A 15304-nucleotide genomic window follows, 5' to 3' on the forward strand; every position below is an offset into this window, starting at 1 on the left:
CCATGATGGCAAAAGCTGAGTAGTTGAGACAGAGAGCATATAGCCCTCAGAGCCCTTTCATAGTAAAGTTATAAATGTGTACTGACCCCCACTTTACGTTGACTTGTGCTACATGGACCATAGGGGGTTTTCCTGTTCACTCTGTAGGATGGCCCACCAGCAGTGGTTTTTCCTGACCGTCAGCCTGCCTTCTTTGTCCCCCTTTCTTTTACCTCTGGCTCCTGCAACCCTCTCCATTAGTGCCTGGGGCATGGAGAGACTTGCAGGAAGAATTTCTGTGCCATGGTTATGCTTCCGTCTTGCATGTGGTCCTTTCATAGTCCTGAAGAAGTACCCTGCTTGGCACCCCACTCAGAGCCAGTCAGCCCTGGTGTCCTTTTAGTCTTCAAAGTGGCTCACTCTAAGACCTGTTCAGAAATACTCTCTGGGACTTCCTCATGCACACAAAGCTCATGCCTAATTGCTCTTTCTGTTTTTCAGCCAGCCAGAATTGACTGAGAACCTCCTTTCATCAAGCACCATGCTAGGTACCAGGGTAATAAGGACTTGTAAGAAGTCTCTTCAGTAAACCAGTAATTCCAATTGCAATATCATAGGTGCAATATCAGAAAAATATTCTAATACTTTGATAGACAAAAAAAGAATCTGGAGGATTTGGAGCTTTACTGCATTAGACCTTTCATTTTAAATAAAACATGAATTTTTATTAATTTTTACACAAACCCATTTTTGCATCCATTGACATGATATGTTTTTCCTCTTAATCTATAAATGTGATAGATTACAATTATTTACATTCAATGTTTTTATAAGTGAGATAATAACATCTTTTACTTAAAATTAAGCAATATCCATAATTTGATATAAATTAGAATTTTGTTGACTTCAATTTTTTAAATCAAAGTGTAGTTGTACAATATTCTGTAAATTACAGGTGTACAATATAGTGACTCACAGTTTGTTGGTTTTTTTAATGGAGAGCCAAGAGGTGTTAGTCTTTTCTTTTTTTTCTTTCTTTATTTTTTTAGACTTGATTTCTCTAGGCGCGCGGGCTTTAGTAGTTGTGGTTCACGGGCTCTCGAGAGCAGGCTCAGTAGTTGTGGCTCATGGGCTTAGTTGGTCCATGGCACGTGGGATCTTCCTGGACCAGGGATTGAACCTGTGTCCTCTGAATTGGCAGGCAGATTCTTAACCACACTGCCACCAGGGAAGTCCCCACAGTTTTTAAAGGTTATACTCCATTTTTAATTATTATAAAATATCGGCTATATTCCCTGCATTGTACAAGATATCCTTGTAGCTTATTTTATACATAATAGTTTGTACTTCTGAATCCCCTACTCTATATTGCCCCTCCTCGCTTCCTCTCTCCACTGATGCACTAGTTTGTTCTCTATATCTGCAAGTCTTCTTTTTTGTTATATTCACTAGTTTGTTGTATTTTTTAGATTCCACATATAAGTGATATCATATAGTATTTTGACTTTAATTTTAATATCTGTATAATTCTGCTACCATTCCTATTAACTGAAAATCAATATTTGATTGCTGGATTCTCTAAAGAATCTTTAAAAGTTAACCTTTAAAATTCATTGTTGTACCTCATCAACATCTTATATTTATTATTATTAATTTTAAAAATTGTGGTAAAATACATATAACATAAAATTTGCTATTTTAACCATTTTTAAGTGTACAGCTCAGTGGCATCAAGTACATTTACTTTGTTGTGCAACCATTATCATTATCCATGTCCAGAACACTTTTCATCTTGCAAAACTGAAACTTCGTACTCTGTACCAATTAAACAATCATTTCTTATTTCTCCCTTCTCCCAACCCCTGGCAACCACCATTCTGCCTTCTGTCTATGAATTTGACTACTCTAGGTACTTCATATAAGTGGAATCATACCATATTTCTTCTTTTGTGACTGGCTTGCTTCACTTAGCATAATGTCCTCAAGGTTCATCCATGTTGTGCATGTGTCAGAATTTCACAGGTACATGTAAAAGTATGAGATTAGAACACTCCCTAACACCATACACAGAAATAAGCTTAAAATGGATTAAAGACCTAAATGTAAGGTCAGACACTATCAAACTCTTAGAGGAAAACATAGGCAGAACACTCTATGACATAAATCACAGCAAGATCCTTTTTGACCCACCTCCTAGAGAAATGGAAATAAAAACAAAAATAAACAAATGAGACCTAATGAAACTTCAAAGCTTTTGCACAGCAAAGGAAACCATAAACAAGACCAAAAGACAACCCTCAGAATGCGAGAAAATATTTGCAAATGAAACAACTGACAAAGGATTAATCTCCAAAATTTACAAGCAGCTTATGCAGCTCAATAACAAAAAAACAAACAACCCAATCCAAAAATGGACAGAAGACCTAAATAGACATTTCTCCAAAGAAGATATACAGATTGCCAACAAACACATGAAAGAATGCTCAACATCATTAATCATTAGAGAAAGCAAATCAAAACTACAATGAGATATCATCTCACACCAGTCAGAATGGCCATCATCAAAAAATCTAGAAACAATAAATGCTGGAGAGGGTGTGGAGAAAAGGGAACACTCTTGCACTGCTGGTGGGAATGTGAATTGGTACAGCCACTATGGAGAACAGCATGGAGGTTCCTTAAAAAACTACAATAGAACGACCATACGACCCAGCAATCCCACTACTGGGCATATTCCCTGAGAAACCCATAATTCAAAAAGAGTCATGTACCAAAATGTTCGTTGCAGCTCTATTTACAATAGCCAGGAGATGGAAACAACCCAAGTGTCCATCATCGGATGAATGGATAAAGAAGATGTGGCACATATATACAATGGAATATTACTCAGCCATAAAAAGAAATGAAACTGAGTTATTTGTAGTGAGGTGGATGGACCTAGAGTCTGTCATACAGAATGAAGTAAGTCAGAAAGAGAAAGACAAATACTGTATGCGAACACATATATATGGAATCTAAGAAAAAAAAATGTCATGAAGAACCTAGGGGTAAGATGGGAATAAAGACACAGACCTACTAGAGAATGGACTTGAGGATATGGGGAGGGGGAAGGGTAAGCTGTGACAAAGTGAGAGAGTGTCATGGACATATATACACTACCAAACATAAAATAGATAGCTAGTGGGAAGCAGCCGCATAGCACAGGGAGATCAGCTCGGTGCTTTGTGACCACCTGGAGGGGTGGGATAGGGAGGGTGGGAGGGAGGGAGACGCAAGGGGGAAGAGATATGGGAACATATGTATATGTATAACTGATTCACTTTGTTATAAAGCAGAAACTAACACACCATTGTAAAGCAATTATACTCCAATAAAGATGTTAAAAAAAAGGCTGTAATACTCCATTGTATGCATATACCACATTTTGTTTATCCATTTGTCTGTGGATGGACACTTTGATTGATTGATCTTTAGGCTGCCATAATAATGCTTCATCATAATTTGTGTACAAATATCTGTTCAAGTCCCTGCTTTCAATTCTTTTGGGTGTAGACCCAGAGGTGAATTGCTGAATCATATGGTAATTCTATTTTTAACTTTTTGAGAAACTGCCACACTGTTTTTCATAGTGCCTCCACAATTTTACCTTCCCATCAACAGTACAAGGGTTCCTCTCCAATCCTCTCCAACACTTGCTATTTTCTGTTTTGTTTTGTGTTTTTTTGATAGTAGCCATCCTAATGGATGTGGGGTAGTATCTCATTGTGTTTTTGATTCGTGTTTCCCTAAAGATTAGTGACGTTGAGCATCTTTTCATATGCTTATTGGCCATTCATGAATCTTCCTTGAAGAAAGGTCTATTCAAATCCTTTGCCCATTTTTTAATCAGGTTGTTTGTTTTTTGCTGTTGTTGTGTTGTAGGAGTTCTCTATACTCTAGATATTAATCCCTTATCAGATATATGATTTGCAAATATTTTCTCCCATTCCATTGGTTGCTTTTCACTCTGTTGATTGTATCCTTTGATGCACAGAAGTTTTAAGTTTTGATGTAGTCCAACTTATCTATTTTTATTTTGTTGCCTGTGCTTTTGTCAAGTCCAAGAAATCATTTCCAAATCCAGTGTCATTAAGCTCTTCCTCCATGTTTTCTTCTAAGAGCTTTATAGTTTTAGCTCTTCCACTTAGGTCTTTTATCCATTTTTAATTTTTTTTTTAATATGGTGTAAGATAAGGGTTGAACTTCATTCTCTTGCATGTGGATATCCAGTTTTCTCAACAAGACTATTCTCTCCAAATTGAATGGTCTCTTGTTGAAAATAATTTAACCATATATGTAAGGTTTTATTTCTGGGCTCTCTATTTTATTCCGTTTATCCATATGCCTGTCTTTATGCAAGTACAACACTGTTTTGATTACTGTAGCTTTGTAATACGTTTTGAAATGAGGAAGTGTGAGACTTCCAGCTTTGTTGTTTTTTATTAGGATTGTTTTAGTAATTTGGATTGCTTGATATTCCATATGAATTTTAGTATGGATTTTTCTATTTCTGAAAAAAAGGAAGTCTTTGGGATTTTGAGACTACAGTAGAACCTTTGAATTCTCTCTTACAGGAAACGTTAGCCAGGGAGGAGGGACATTTAGGCAAAAGGAAGGGCACAACCAAAAGCATGAAAAGATAAAAGAGGTTAGTGTATTTGGGAACTGAAAGTAATCTGGTATTGTTGAAGCATTAGGTATACTTGTATCTCTGTGTATATGTGTAAGAGTGTAGACTTGGGTAGGAGATGAATTAAGAGCCAAAATAGAGGTCAGATATTGTGAAAGTGGATGTGTTTTGTGTTAAGAAGTTTAACATTAATGAAGGGTTGGACTATGGAATGAAGTGATCAGATTTGTACTTTATAAAAGATAACCCTGATGGTAAAAGTGGGTGCTAGATTGAATAGGAAGAGGTATTTGCAGAAGCATCAGATGGGAGACTGTTGGAAAACTCACAGAAATAAAATGATGAGACTTGCACTATAGTAGGATTAGTGGAGATAGAAAGGAGGGAATGGACCTGAAACAGCTTTGTCCTACTATATACTCAGAAATATTCCAGTGGCTTCACTCTCTTCCTAGGTCCTGAAGTCCTCAGACCTGCAGAGCAGTTTCTGAACTCAGGGTGGTGGTTCCAAGTCTTCACCTGTATCATCAGTTGTCACCTTTTAGGAACTCAAATGGCTGTTGAAGACTCAGAGGTACAGGGGTCCCTCAGCAATAGCTAGCCCACTCCTCATCTGCCACTATCTGGGCCTCTGGCTGCTCCAAGGACCTTGTGTTCGTTTCTGTCCTACCTATGGGTTGGTCTGTCTTTTCTTGCTTTGGTCTTCCCTGAGCCCACTGGAATTCACCAAAGTGAGAGTTGTCTTATCTGTTGTGACCCATTCCATCCACCTATGGAATTGCAGCTCTCCAGGCCCTCTGAATGTGATCCATGTTACCAATGTCTGTGACCCACCTGAGAACCTGTTTCTTCTGAAAGGACTGGAACCTTCTGCTTCCCTAGCTTTCCCTAACCTGACATTCTTCCATACCCTGTGACTCAGTTCCCTGTCTTCAGATAGAGTGGCACTGAATAGGAGTCATTAAGATCTCTGCCACTTGAAATCCTCAGCTCTCTGCTAGGGCTTCACTGAATGGGTAATGATAATGCTGGTTCTAAACAGCAGCAGCAGCTGGGGAAAGAATGTGCTCCCCCAGCCAGAGGCTGAGCCACTGAATACTGAGATCCCAAGTTCCTGTTCTGAACCCTGATGATCAGTTCCTTTGATGGGCCGTTTGTGGCAGTGCATGTGTGTTTGGTTGGCCCATCACAGTCACAGGTGGAGTCATGGAGCTAGGGGCAGGTAGCAGCCTCGAGCTCCCAAGTTCTTGGGGGCATTTTAGAACAGGAACCACTTTGGGAGTTCTGAAATAGTCAGCTTTGACCCATTGCCAAGAATGCACATTTGGTGATACGTGGGATGAAGCAAGCTGATCAAAGTACACAAGTGCCATCAGTACAGGGGAAAGCAGAGCCAGGTGAAAAGCCCGCTGTGGCTTGGGGTAAAAATGCAGTGATTAAAGTGATGATGGACTGAACCTCATAGGCAAATCAGGAAGAATGCAATAAACAGGATCAAGGAAAGGTGAGGGAGAAACGTTTAAATGGGAAATTGGGAGGAGATGGGGAAGAGAAAGGAGAAAGGCCAGGAAAAACAGATTTAAGGAGTTGCTGCTTCTTTGAAAGCCAAGAAGCTGTTAGAGCAAAGAGTACAAGATCTCAGATCTTTGCAGCCCCCTGGCTGGGAAGGTTGGACTGGATTTTGTTCTTGAGCCCAGGCTACCTGGAGCACAGCCTCAGGAAATCAGAATGTGTTCTCATCACTCACTTTGTGTTCCCAAACAGAAGAGAAGAGAGGGAGGGTGGCCACCTTGATCCAGCTGAAGCATCTCCAGGAGGCCTTTTCTGGATGTCACATCGAGGCTGCCCTTCTACCACAACACGGAGCTGGTGATCCCCGAGTTCGTGGACATGGCTTTGCTCAGCAATATCCTAGAGGCCTATTCCTTTGTCTCAGGTAGTTGTTCAGTCTCAGCTGGGCCAGGTCTGAGGCCTGGGGCTGGGTAGAGCCATCTCCTGGGTGGCCATCTCTGGTCTTATACTCAGGAGAGAAATGCCTCTCATAACAGAGGGGCTCTGTGGTACTGAGTTTTGAGATGAAACGTTTTCTGGTTTGAAACTTAAGGTTTCTCTAATTTGGCAAATGGGGGGTTCTAAGAGCTTTATCTTGCTGAAAAATATTTGGTTTCTTTTTGGGCTCGGGTGAATGAAATAGCCTGGGGCTACTGTTGGCTTCTGTCATTAAGCATTTAACTCTGATATGTAAGGCCAGAATGGAGTATCCTCAGCCTGATTATTTCTATGCAGTGGTTCTCAACTCCTCCCAGGGGTGTGTGTGTGTGTGTGTGTGTGTGTGTGTGTGTGTGTGTGTGTGTGTGTGTGTGTGTGTGTGTGTGTGTGTGTGTGTGTGTGTGTGTGTGTGTGTGTGTGTGTGTGTGTGTGTTTATGTGTAGTCTGTGTTTGGGGGGTTGTGTGAGAAGTTTGATAACCTTCTGGGAGACATGGAGACAGAAAGTATGTGAGTCTGGGAGAGTCTGATATTTGCTCCCTCCTTGGTTCACAGTTGTTTCTTTTAGAAAGATGGCTGACTTTCTCCTCAAGATCATTTCTTGAGAACAGGTGCTGTTCACATAAAAGGAGTCATTTAAATATACCCAATAAAGGTGAAATTTTAAAAAATACATGAAAATGCTGAATAGTTTGAATGACCGAATTGATTTTCTTCTGCTTGAGTGAGTTTTTAAGGTTTTGTTAGTTTGCTTTTCTTTATTTTATTTGGCCTTATGTCTATGTTTGTTGTATAAAAGGAAGGGACTGAGGTTCTGATTAGGTTTCCCCTGGGGGACTGGTTTTACTTTCTAGTTCTCTGGTCAGGCTTGATATGTGGTGACCTCAGAGTTCAGGTGCAAAACTTGACACTTCTATTTACAATGGCAAATCTGAGCTAGGGTTGAGGATAAAGGCAGTTCATGGCTTTTTGTTGAGAGAGCATCTTGGATGACGTGCAACCTGATTTTAGAAAGGAGGACTTCTCAGGAGCCTGGCTGGCTCCTTTGTGGTTGGCAAGATGCGGCATGTAGTCTTCACATGCCTCAAGTCCAGGGTTCTCTCTTTTCAGATCAGCAAAGGCTCAGGTCATCAGTCAGCTCCTCACCTCCCAAAGGAAGTTCAGTGCCTGGGGCCTCCTTACCTGGGCACCCACACATCAGAGAAATCTCAGTTCTGCCCATTCTTCTAGGCTATTCTGGAGAGAAAGGACACTGGAGCTAGAAAAGAGATGTTTGAAACTCTGGTATCATGTTTTCAGAAGCAATTAAATTGATGATCTCCTCAGTTCTATAGTGAGGACACCCCAAAATGAAGTGGGGTGTGGCAGGGAGGGTCTGGAGTTTCCAGGCCTCAGATGACACTTGCAAATAAGCTGTTGTAAGAAAATATCTTGGGTGAGAGCAAACAGGCTTCTGGACTTTGGAACTCTACTCAGCACAAGAAGTACCTGGCGGCTTTCCATTTTGACCAGGATGACCCTGAGTTGTGATCACTGAATGCCCTGGTGTTTACCATGTGTCTTATGATCTTGTTAAGGTGAAAGGGTACATGGCCCTGTTTTTCTCTCCCCTTCAACCTTTTTCCTTCCCACTCCATATTCTGGAATTAAATATTGCTTAGGATGCAGGAAGATAATGCTTCTTTTAAGTAAATATGGGCTGAGATAAAAAGAGAAGGAAAGGAAATGGAAAGTGGAGTGACTAAAATAAAATGCATTAGATCAAGTAAATAGACTTGGTGGCTAAAAATTCATTCTGAGTGTGATTCAGAACACTGCCTGACTATAAAGGAAATGAATTAAAAAATTTAAAATATGGGGGGCTTCCCTGGTGGCGCAGTGGTTGAGAGTCTGCCTGCCAATGCAGGGGACACGGGTTCGTGCCCCAGTCGGGAAGATCCCATATGCCGCACAGCGGCTGGGCCCGTGAGCCATGGCCACTGAGCCTGCACGTCTGGAGCCTGTGCTCCGCAACAGGAGAGGCCACATCAGTGAGAGGCCTGCGTACCGCAGAAAAAAAAAAAAAAATTAAAATATGAAGGTGAAGATAACAGCCCCTGACCGCTCCTATTTTCTTCCACTTTATCAGTTGCTTCATCCATGTGGTCCATCATTTCAGGAACACACTTGCTAATACACGTAACTCCTTTATTCCTTTGTCTAGTTTCTGGTTAAACCAACAGGCAAAATCCCAACTCTTAAGTAAACCCTTCTTTCTCCCCTTTCTCCCTCTGCACTCAAGTAACCAAACACTGTTACAACTTTGCAGGTTGAAACCATTAAGAAATTCATGGAATTTGGCCTTAGCTGAGGCTTTGTAATACTGCGTCATTCTTTCTATTTGCTTTTGGATACATCTTGCTCCCATTCTTCACAATACCCATTTTAAACCTTGACCAAGGTATGATTTAAAATATCTGTTTATCAAAATGTACCCGTATTTGGCAAATGCAAACTAAGAAAAAAAGGCAGCATTAATGAAGAAGGGTTAAAGTTAATATATAAAGAGCTCTTACAAATCAACAAAGGATAAGTGTCCCAAAAGAAAAGTGGACAAAGGATAAGAATCAGAAAATATACAGATTACTGGTAAAACATAAGCAGCTCAATGTCTAGCAATTAAACAAATGCAAAATGAAACCAACAGTGAGGTTAACTTTTTTTTTTTTTTCCTGCGGTACGCGGGCCTCTCACTGTTGTGGCCTCTCCCGTTGAGGAGCACAGGCTCCGGATGCACAGGCTCGGCCTCCGCGGCCATGGCTCATGGGCCTAGCCGCTCCGTGGCATGTGGGATCTTCCCGGACCGGAGCACGAACCCGTGTCCCCTGCATCGGCAGGCAGACTCTCAACCACTGCGCCACCAGGGAAGCCCCCAAGGTTAACATTTTAATTTTATAAAATTCTCAAATATTTGAGCGATTACATTTATAATTTCAATTTTGGAGAAAGTGTAGGGAGATGAGTACTTGCACATATTGCTGATGGGATTATAAATTGCTATAGCCTCTCTAGAAAATGATTTGGGAACAAATGTCAAAAGCCTTAAAACTACATATAGCATTTAGCTAGCAATTCCACAACTAGGAATTTATCCTAATGAAATAATTAGGGATATGGGTCAAAATTTTACTGTGAAGACAGTTTATCTCAGAACTGTTTATAATAGTAAAAAAAAAAATGTAGGTGAATATTAATTTAAGTAGAAAGATGTTTATGATGTGCTGTTAAGTAAACAAAACCTGTTACCACACAGCATATACAGTATAATCCCATTATGTGTGTATATTCATATGTATCTATAACCACATTTTACTACAAACTATATCTGGATGCTGGGATTGTATGAGTATGTGTCTGTGTATTTTTAATTCTCTTTTGCTTAGATGTATTTATAAGTGTTCTATACTTCATTGATATTAGTTTTGTAATAAGTAATGTTATTTTATTGAAATTTTAAAATTTGAAATATATATATGTGTGTATATATAAATATATATATATATATATATATATATATGTAAAATTACCACTGCCTTACTCTTTTCTGACTTCTCTAGCTGAGTATCTAAATGACCTGAACGTTACCACTTAGATGTGCCATAAGTGTTTCAAATTGAACCTGACCTGGAATAGAATATTGTCCCCTTTAAATATGCTTCTTTTTTTGAAAATTGAACTATAGTTAATTTACAATTTTGTGTTAGTTTCAAGTATACAGTAAAGTGATTCAGATATATATATATTATATGTATAATATATGTAATGTGTAAAAAATATATATTTAAATATATACTTTTACATGTAAAAGAATGTATATATTTTATATATATAAAAAGAATATATATATATGTTCTTTTTCAGATTCTTTTCCATTATAGGTTCTCACAAGATATTGAGTATAGTTCCCTGTGCTATACAATAGGACCTTGTTGTTTACCTATTTTATATATAGTAGTGTGTATATGTTAATCCCAGACTTCTCATTTATCCCTCCCCACCTTTCCCCTTTGGTAATAAGTTTGTTTTCTATGTCTGTGAGTCTATTTCTGTTTTGTAAGTAAGTTCATTTGTATCATTTTTTTAGATTCCACATATAAGTGATATCATATATTTGTCTTTCTCTTTCTGATTTGCTTCACTAGTATGATGATTTCTAGGTCCATCCATGTTGCTGCAAATAGCATCATTTCATCCTTTTTTTATGGCTGAGTAATATTCCATTGTGTATATATATACATATGTATATATATATATATATATTTGTGCCACATCTTTATCCATTCATCTGTCAGTGGACATTTAGGTTGCTTCCATGTCTTGGCTATTGTAAATAGTGCTGCTATGAACATTGGGGTGCATATATCTTTTTGATTAGAGTTTTCTCCGGATATGTGCCCAAGAGTGGGATTGCAGGATCACATGGTAACTATTTTTAGTTTTTTAAGGAACCTCCATAATGTTCTCCATAGTGGCTGTACCAACTAACATTCTCATCAACAGCGTAGGAGGGTTCTTTTTTCTCCACACTCTCTCCAGCATTTATTATTTATAGACTTTTTAATGATGGCCATTCTGACTGGTGTGAGGTAATACCTCATTAGAGTTTTGATTTGCACTTCTCTAATAATTAGTGATGTGGAGTATCTTTTCATGTGTTTGTTGGCCATCTGTATGTCTTCTTTGGAGAAATGTCTATTTAGGTCTTCTGCCTGTTTTTTGATATTAAGCTGTATGAGCTGTTTGTATATTTTGGAAGTTAATCCCTTATCAGTAGCATTGTTTGCAAATTAAATATACTCCTTATTTTGTGTACCATCTAGGGCATCACCTATACTAGAAATATGATTTTTAGCCTTTGATGCATCTTCTTCACTGCCCATATCCAATCACTTACAGTTGGTCCATTTCACCTTTCAATGTCCCTGAAATGCCTCCCTTCTACTTTATTCCCACTGTAACTGAGTTGGTTTAAGCTCATTCATGTTTTTGCCTGCTTTGCCATAATGGCATTTTCTATGGTCTACCAACCTCCAATCCGTGTTTTGTAGTGAAACGATGTTTCTAAAATGTAGGTGTGATGATGCAATTCTTTTTACTTTTTAGAATCTCTTTGTGGATCCTCGTTGTATCAAGGATAAAATCCAAACACTTTTTTATGGTTTAACAGTTAGAGTTGTTTTCAGCTGCACATAGTAGAAACCTTCAATTTGGTGGCCTAAACACATAGGAGTTATCTTACCCACATAACAAGGAGTCTCGAGGTAGGTGGTTGCTAGCATTAGCTCAAAAATGTAGGGGCCAGATTCTCTGTGATTCTCATGACCTTTTTTTTATGCTTTTCATCTCATGGCTGCAAAATGGCTGCTGTTGCTCTTGCCTTTTGATTCAAGATTGAAAGACATATGAAAAAGGAAGGAGGTTCCAGCCGACCTCATCTCATGTTTCATAGGCTAGACCTGTGTCATATGGCCATTTCTAGCTGTAAGAGAGGCTGGAAAAATGAGAATTCTAGCCTTTTCAACTTCCAGACCAGTGGTTCATAATCAGGGGTGATTTTGCACAGTAGGGGGATTTCTGCCTATGTCTGGACACATTTTTGGCTATAACAACAGGTGAGGGTTGCTGCTAGTATCATCTAGTGGGTGGAGAAACATACTACAATGCATAGGACAACCCCTATGACAAAGAATTAACTTTTCAAGATGTAGGTCGTGCCAAGGTTTAGAAAACATGCTAGAATAGAGACAAGCAAGAGGCAACGGACTTAGGGATGGTTTGAGGTACTCCAATATGCAGTTTTTTATGTGGCTTACCAGGGCTTTTATTGTCTAACCTTGACTTCTCCATGCTCTTATTTAATTATAGTCCTCCCTGACTAAGGCCTCACTTCAACTATTCTAAACCACCTGCCTAGCCTTTTCTCATCTCTTTTGCACAGTTATTTCCTTATCCAGGAACTCTTCCATTCAGTCTTGGACTGGCTAACTCCTTCCCAGTCTTTAGAGCTCTCTCAGTCATCTTCTCCTCTTATTCCCTACTCTGGCTTAGGTGCCCATCCACCTAAGAATCATCCATGTGTTCTCCCTACACGTGTTTGGTTTCCTCTATCTCAGCACTTGGATTGGAGCAGTAAACACTTCTTGTTCTAACTACTTGAAAGCAACCCCTTGGTATCATAACAATTTAAAATGAGGATAATCTCATTAATAATAATAACCTCATTAATAACTTCTAGGAAGGTTGTTAGAAAGATTAAGCTGAATGATTGCTCTTTTTAATTTAATGTTTTGAATTGATAATACATTCTCCAGCCTCACTCTTCCATTCTTTTGTGATTTTTCTTTAAAAATCACCTTCTCAGTGAGATTCCTTTTGGTCACTTTGTCTACCTCCTTCCCTCCAGCACACATTTAACATATCATATCTTCTTTCCTATTTTTTCTGTTTTCTCCTTATCACCACCTAACATACCACCTATTTTATTTATTTATCTTGTTTATCATCCATCTCCTTACTAGCTTACTAGAATGTAAACTCCCAAGAGCACAGAGATTTGTGTTTCGTTTATTTACTGCCATATCCTCAGCATCTAGAATAGTGCCTGGCACCTATTAGATGCTCAACAAGTTAGTGAATGAATATTGCTCAGTGATCAAACAATAAAAAATGACATGTAGTAAGAGGTCTTACTCCAGAGCTGTCTCCTACTTCTAGTCCCCACATTTGATACATACCAGGCTTCTCTGCATCTTTCCAGAGTTCTTTGTGCAGATATAAGAAAATATGAGCATACAGTCTCACCTTCCCCACTGTTATACACAGGTAGCATATCCTATATACTGTTTTGTACTTCACTTTTTTCACTGAAAAATGTATTTTGAAAATATTGTATTTAATATCAGTGTATAGAGAGCTTCCTCATTCTTTTAGACAACTACACACTGTTCCATTGTACAGATGAATCATAGTTTAACCAGTCATGGCCAGTGGGAATGGTTCAAATCTTTTCAAACAGGACAACAAGCCTGCAATAAATAACCGTGGCATACATACGTGTTCAAGTGCATTTGCAGAATAAATTCTCAAAAGTAGAATTGCTGGATCAAGTGTACAATAATTATTATTTATGATAAGTATTACCAAATTGGCATTTAAAGAGTTTCACAGATTTACTGCTTATAAGATGTATGAGAAAACCCTGTTATAGTATTTTCAAACTGTTGGATTTTTGACAGTCTGGTAGATAAAAAATAATATCTAAATGTTATTTAATTTTTGTTTCTTTAGGTCATAGGTCAGGAAACTTTTTCTTTAAAGAGCTAGATAGTAAATATTTTCAGCTTTGTAGGCCATACAGTTTCTATTCTAACTCTCAACTCTGTGTTGTAGCATGCAAGCAGACATAGACAAAACATAAATGAATGGGCATGGCTATGTGCCAATAATAAAACAGACAGCTGGCCAGATTTGGCTTGTGAGCCATGGTGTGCCAACCCCTGCTTTCGGTGAGCATCTTTTCATATGTTTAAGAGCCATTACTTTTCTGTGAACTATTAATATTGGGTTGGCAAAAAAGTTCGTACAGGTTTTTCTGTAAAATGCAATGGAAAAACACGAACGAAATTTTTGGCCAGCCCGATTTTTTTTTTTTCTTTTTTTGGTCCATTTACTTTATTGGTGTCTTTTTTGCTCTTTCTATGTGCTCTTTATATATTAGGTCTCTGTTACATATTTCAAATATTTTTCCCAATTTGTCATTTAACTTTGCTTACAGTAATTTTTTTCATTGAATAAGTTTTGGGGGATTATTTTTTTACTTAACCAATATTCTTTGGATGTTTAACTGCCACTATAGCTGTGCAGACCATGTAGTATTTAACCAGAATTTGAATCACTTTTCCTATGAGATTGGCATGAGGGAGGTGGTCTCAGCAATGAGGGAGAGTAGACCAACATTACTCAATTAATAGTCACAAATTTGGAGATTTAAGAAAGTATTGTAATTTCTGTTTTCTATTATTATTATTCTATTATTTATATGGGAATCTGGTGAAGGCTGAGAACCTTTATGTCTCTAGGCCAAAGGCACTGTTGACTCACAGTAAATTTTTGTGGAATAAAGTAATCATTTATTGACTTATAAAATAAAAAAAAATCCAACAGTTGGAATATCCCCTTTCGGAGAGTTTGGTGAAAGTGGTACTTTCATACACAGCTGTTGGCAAGATAAAGTAATGTACCATTTTTGAACATTCATTTAGCAATTTGTATCAAGAGGTATAAAAATATATACCCTTTTGACATGAAGATTTCTATTCTGAGAATCCATTATAAAAGCAGTAAGTGAAACAAACAAGCAAAAAAGGAAGTAGTGTTAAGCACAAAAATGTTCCTTCCATCATTTTTACTAAAAAAGAAATTTGCAACAACCTAAGTATCCAAAGGTAGGAAACTGTTTTTATAGCCTATGGTGCATTCACTGGGTAGAATACTATGTAGCCATTGTTTAGTAGGATTGACTGGAAGACTGTGGAGCAATACAGAAAGACATTTACATTATATGAAATGTGTATCCTTGGGGCAAAGAATGAATAAGTGGAGCACAGAGGATTTTTAGGGCAGTGAAAATA

General features: G+C 38.3%; 1 protein-coding gene across 4 annotated transcripts in view; it reads left to right on the plus strand.

Annotated features, from left to right (window-relative positions):
• Positions 1-15304, plus strand: part of EVA1A (eva-1 homolog A, regulator of programmed cell death) — a 71356-nt gene that overhangs the window by 43684 nt on the left and 12368 nt on the right. For 2 of the 4 annotated variants that reach the window (XM_060027461.1, XM_060027459.1), the window contains 2 exons: positions 5104-5222; positions 6413-6584. In XM_060027461.1, coding sequence (XP_059883444.1) covers positions 6539-6584 — 46 coding nt within the window. In that variant the 5' untranslated portion in view covers positions 5104-5222; positions 6413-6538. Of the gene's footprint in view, positions 1-5103; positions 5223-6008; positions 6153-6412; positions 6585-15304 lie in introns of those variants that run through there. The other 2 variants (XM_060027458.1, XM_060027460.1) reach the window with 2 other exon arrangements.

This window comes from Delphinus delphis, chromosome 12, assembly GCF_949987515.2.
Source record: "Delphinus delphis chromosome 12, mDelDel1.2, whole genome shotgun sequence".
NCBI classification, from domain to species: Eukaryota; Metazoa; Chordata; class Mammalia; order Artiodactyla; family Delphinidae; genus Delphinus; species Delphinus delphis.